At 34.1% G+C, this 4,791-nt stretch overlaps 1 protein-coding gene across 1 annotated transcript; it reads left to right on the top strand.

Moving 5' to 3' along the window:
• The first annotated feature begins 1,895 nt into the window (after positions 1-1,895).
• On the top strand, positions 1,896-3,923 carry LOC111391694 (transcription factor bHLH18-like). The gene is made up of 5 exons (XM_023016942.1): positions 1,896-1,956; positions 2,128-2,222; positions 2,415-2,951; positions 3,070-3,432; positions 3,509-3,923. The coding sequence occupies exons 2-5, from the start codon at positions 2,187-2,189 to the stop codon at positions 3,581-3,583; spliced, it is 1,011 nt and encodes a 336-aa protein (XP_022872710.1). The 5' UTR covers positions 1,896-1,956; positions 2,128-2,186; the 3' UTR covers positions 3,584-3,923.
• Positions 3,924-4,791: the final 868 nt, after the last annotated feature.

The raw sequence follows: 4,791 nt of genomic DNA, 5'->3' as shown, positions 1-4,791 counted from the left end.
AAGGTGTCCGGGCTTGCGTCCGACTAGATCCTTGTCCCTGAACCTCCGGCCCCTCAGCTGCTCAGAGAGGTAAATCGCAGGATGTGCCCTTGTTGGCTCCCAGGTTCCCACAACTCATTTGGACTCCTTCCGCAAAGAGAGCTCTCCTCACTGGGCGTTTGTTCACACCAATGGCTTCCTCTCCATATGGCTCCCAGTGTTAACTCCAGGAATCGAACTCCCCACCCTTGCTTCCAGCGTCCCAACGAAGTGATTGTTCAACCAACTCGGATGTGCCCTGGGGGCTCTCTTTACATATTCTGAATTGACGAAAAGCGTATGGAATCAAGGTATTATATATTTTCATTTTCCCAAGTATTTACTCATCTCCAGTAAATTAATCACATGTTAAGTATAGATCATCATGATATCATCTGCTAAATATCACATCATTGTCAAAATCAATCTAGGCATGACTCATCGATTAAAATTTCTGAGCTAATTTGGCACTTGTGACCAAGACTTCGTCAGAAAAAATACTTATTAGGGTTAATGGGACCCGCGAGGTTTATTATTTGCTCGATATTATTTGTAATGTCATTCTTTCAATAATGTCATTCTTGAAAGAAAATGCACAATTAAGTTTTGATTGAGCTAGGAAGTTCCATTAATGGATGAATTATGACTTTTATTACACTCGGTCATATCAAGAAATAATAGTAATAATTAAGAAATATAAAGATAAGCTTGTTTTTATTTTCACAAATATTAAGAAAGCATAATTAATATAGTTGGAAATATAAATTAAACTTACATTTTTTTTAATATATCACTATATTAAATAGAAATAGTTTAAGAACCAAACGTATTTTTATGGTACGGAACTTTTGATAGCCCCATTTGACTTCCATTATTTCAAATTATAATTTTTTTCTTATTTTCAACCATACAATTTTTCATAAAATGATATTGTAAATAAATCGAAAATTTTTCATTTTTTTTTTTCAATTACACATTTTAAAAAAAATATTATTTCAAAACTTATAAATTGAAATAATAGGATGGGACTAATCATCACATGGCACAATACCCACCAAAGCTTCTGGAAGGGTATCAGACGTACGACTTCTTGGAACAAGTAATTATTTTCATGTCAAGTTGAACCAAGGGATCCACAAAAATTGTCTCCTCTTAAGTCTTTACGTCAATTACCCAAAAAAGACGAGAGCAAGATAAACCCAGTAACCCACAATGCTCGTGTTGATGTTTGATTTGCTTATATACATAATACATTCATAACAATTATGCTACAGTGACCTAATGATTGACATAATTTTTGACATAATATTACATAACATTTTATCATTGAACAATTTTAAATACAGTCAATTTTTTTTATCTACTCATCCTCTCCTACAACACATCTGTCAACTTCTTTGTCATTTTTCTTTGTCGAGATAGATTAATCCACATTCACAACTATAACCTACTGAATGGGAAGGTTGATATACTCAGGGCAGCCCTTCAGGGCCTCGCATAGGTGAGGGTCCTCATGTTATTAATGTATAAACATTTATATATATAGATAAACTCATAAAGTGAATATAGAAGGCATCAAATGAAGTCCATGATTGGTGAAGATTAAAATGTATATTTTAATTTAAGTCAAAGTTAATAATTAAATTTAATAACATATTTCGCGGGATCCACGCCTTTTGAAGAATATTTCATTAACTTTTATAAAAATTTGCTGAAAAACCGATTTTAATCTTCCCCAAACATTGGCAAAGCTTAAACTTCCAAAAATCTCAAGTGTGGTCCTGAGTACGTATTTTTCTGTATGCAGTAGCTTGTACTATACATCGTATGTACACAAGGGAGGTGAAAGCTGATATCGTACACTATCACTCCAGAGCTGATAGCACGTCTCTATATAAAGAGAGAAGGCTTGGAATAATAGTGAGGCTGGCAAAGAAGGTAATTAAGCATGAAATCTGTCTCTTTTTACATTTATAATAATTGTATATTCTTCAGTTTCTCTTGAACCTTCTTCAGAGGAGCCCAAAATATTTTATACTTTGTATTTTCCTCATGCGAGAAGCTTTTCACGTATTTCTGAATAATTTACTTGTCCTCCTCAATATGCAGTTTCTCTTCGTATATGGTGGTGCTAGTGCAGAAAATAAAAGAAAAAAGGAGCTTAGTCAATGGATTTCTCAAATGCCCCGTGGTTCTCAGAGCTGGTAATTAGAAACTACATCGTTTTATTATATAATGCCAAATCTAAGAGCATCAAGGATTGAGTCAGTAATGCAGGGTCACTGACTGTCATTAATTTGTGGTTATAATTCACCATATCCTTATAGCATAAAAAAGATTAAAGTAATCCAATAATACTTGTAATGCTACAATGTTGTAACTGATTAATTCTACAGGGAGTGGAAAATTTAATTTTCGAGGATCAATGTGGTTTCATGGAGTCATTTGATGAAGATTTGGCTGCACTTCTTGGAGAAGAATCCCCGACTTTGTCTCCACGAAGTAATTGCTCATCAACTCTGATTCGGAGTAGCAGCTCTTCCACCGATTTGCGCACTTCATCATGCATGGAAAAAAATGAAGTGGCCATGGAACCACCATCCAAGCAGAAAAAGCCTGACAATTATAACTTTTCTAGGCCTAATCTTGATCCCTCTTCTACTCCAATCATTCTCAATTTTGGCAGCTTCAATTCTCCCGAAAGTCCTCAACCACTGAACCTAAGCTCCTTGAATCGCGAAGAAAAGGCAGCAGTTTCTGAAATTTTAGGAAATCCTGTCGAGCCTACTAAAAGCGCCCCAACAACAAAGAAAACCAGCCGGGTTAGGCCGCCATCTCAAACCTACGATCACATAATTGCAGAAAGAAAGCGGCGTGAGCAGCTCAGCCAGCAATTTGTTGCTCTTTCAACAATTGTTCCTGGCCTGAAGAAGGTACTGAATATTTCATTAACTTTTTTCATTTTTCATTTTAATTTTCCGTATAATTACTGGTCTATTCAAAAAAGTAATAATGATAAATTTTGACGAGCATATGATATTGACATTGCAGATGGATAAAAACTCTGTACTGGGAGATGCTATCAAGTATTTGAAACACCTTCAAGAGCGTGTGCACAGTCTTGAGGAACAATCAGCAAAACAGAACCTGGAATCTGTGATTGTCAAGAGATCGAGGCTTCAGATGGAAGACGAGGGATCGTCCTATGAGAGTAACAGTTCCTGCGAACAGCATTTGCCGGAAATAGAAGCTAGAGTGTGCAACAACCACATTCATCTCAGTATCCACAGTAAGAAACACAAAGGGGTTCTGTCGAAAATACTATGTGAGGTTGAGAAGCTCAATCTTACTGTAATATATACTAATGTCACGCCATTCGGAAATTTCGCCTTTGACATAAACATTATTACTGAGGTAATTACTCTATCAATGCTCGTGGATTTATTATTTCTTCAAATTATTAATTTATATTGAACTTCTTATTTTGTAGATGGAGGAAAAATCCAGCTTGACCACGAAAGAGATCGTAAAAATTCTTGATTCGGCCCTCCACCGTAGTGCATAGAGAGTGCAAAAGATTAATTAACGACGTAGCCCACGATTCCAAGAGGATGCATAGGAATGGAGTTTCAGCTAAGTTGATCGATTTTAACACAAGGAGCTAACCCATGGATTCCACGGGCAAGCCGATGAATTGGAGTTGACGTGACTTGGACGAGGATTAATGAGGGACTGACGAAAATAAATAAATAAAAATATGGTAAATAAATATGTATGTCTAGTCCTATTCAGGGGGGCATTTCATGATAGGCCATGGTCATGATATCAGGTGAATTGTTCCATCCAAAAGCGTCGAAGTTATAAATATTATCTTTAACTATATGCATAATTCCGATGTCTCTTGATTTCTCATCTTTGGAGCTTTTCTTTTGATAATTAATCATTTCCTCGTGAAGATGGTCTAGACACAGAGTACCATAAAGGTTGCCAGCCATGGTAAATTGGTACTAGAATATTGTCCCATCAGTGAATGAAATTAGTATGCACGGAAATAATACTGCAATATTAACTAAAAATGGTAACATTAATGCGTGTCGTTAAAATGGCACCGTCAATCAAATTGCTGTCACAAATACTTAACAAAATTCAGGACACCTTTGTTAGTTAGATTTGAAACAAATAAATTTTTATTTGATAAGTTATGAATAAATAAATTATCTATTTTAAAAATAATATAAGAGTTGCATTTGCCTATCCACTATTTTATATCTAATCCCTTTGGCCTTTGTTGTACCTGTTTAATGCCCATTAAAAAGAGTTTTTCTTTTGAAAATAAGTTTTAAAATAATTATTTTTTTGTGAATGTGTGGTTAAAAAATACGAAAAATTTTAAATTTATATGAAAAATATTTTATTGTAAAAATGTTTAGTTAAAAGTGTGTTTTAAAGAAAATGAATTGTTAAATAATGGTAAACGTTACTAAAGTGATAAAGTTTTCTCGACTATATCAACTATGATATTTGTGTGTTGTTTAATTGACGCAGGATGGAAATGTAGATAATAATAAAAGGGTCTTGTTCATAACATACGAATTAGTGTTTGCTTGAATTTTGCTCGAACGGACGTGAATATTATTTGGAATTCATCAAATAAATATTGGAATCCACCAATAAATTAAAAAAAATGTACAATATAAGCAAGATTATTACCTATTTTTACTAATACTAGAAAATTGAAATAATTATATTCTAATTAATAAAGAAACTATAGTC

The sequence above is a fragment of the Olea europaea genome, unplaced genomic scaffold (assembly GCF_002742605.1).
Source record: "Olea europaea var. sylvestris unplaced genomic scaffold, O_europaea_v1 scaffold823, whole genome shotgun sequence".
Taxonomy (NCBI): Eukaryota; Viridiplantae; Streptophyta; class Magnoliopsida; order Lamiales; family Oleaceae; genus Olea; species Olea europaea.
The sequence above is the reverse complement of the archived record's forward strand: the minus strand, read 5'-3'. Positions and strand labels throughout refer to the sequence as shown.

What these genes read in the sequence shown, in the direction of transcription:
- LOC111391694 (XM_023016942.1), top strand. Translation starts at nt 2,187, where the DNA reads ATGGATTTCTCAAATGCCCCGTGGTTCTCAGAGCTG. An exon ending in CCCCGTGGTTCTCAGAGCTG is followed by an intron (nt 2,223 to 2,414) that starts GTAATTAGAAAC and finishes TTAATTCTACAG; the next exon opens with GGAGTGGAAAATTTAATTTT. An exon ending in TTGTTCCTGGCCTGAAGAAG is followed by an intron (nt 2,952 to 3,069) that starts GTACTGAATATT and finishes TTGACATTGCAG; the next exon opens with ATGGATAAAAACTCTGTACT.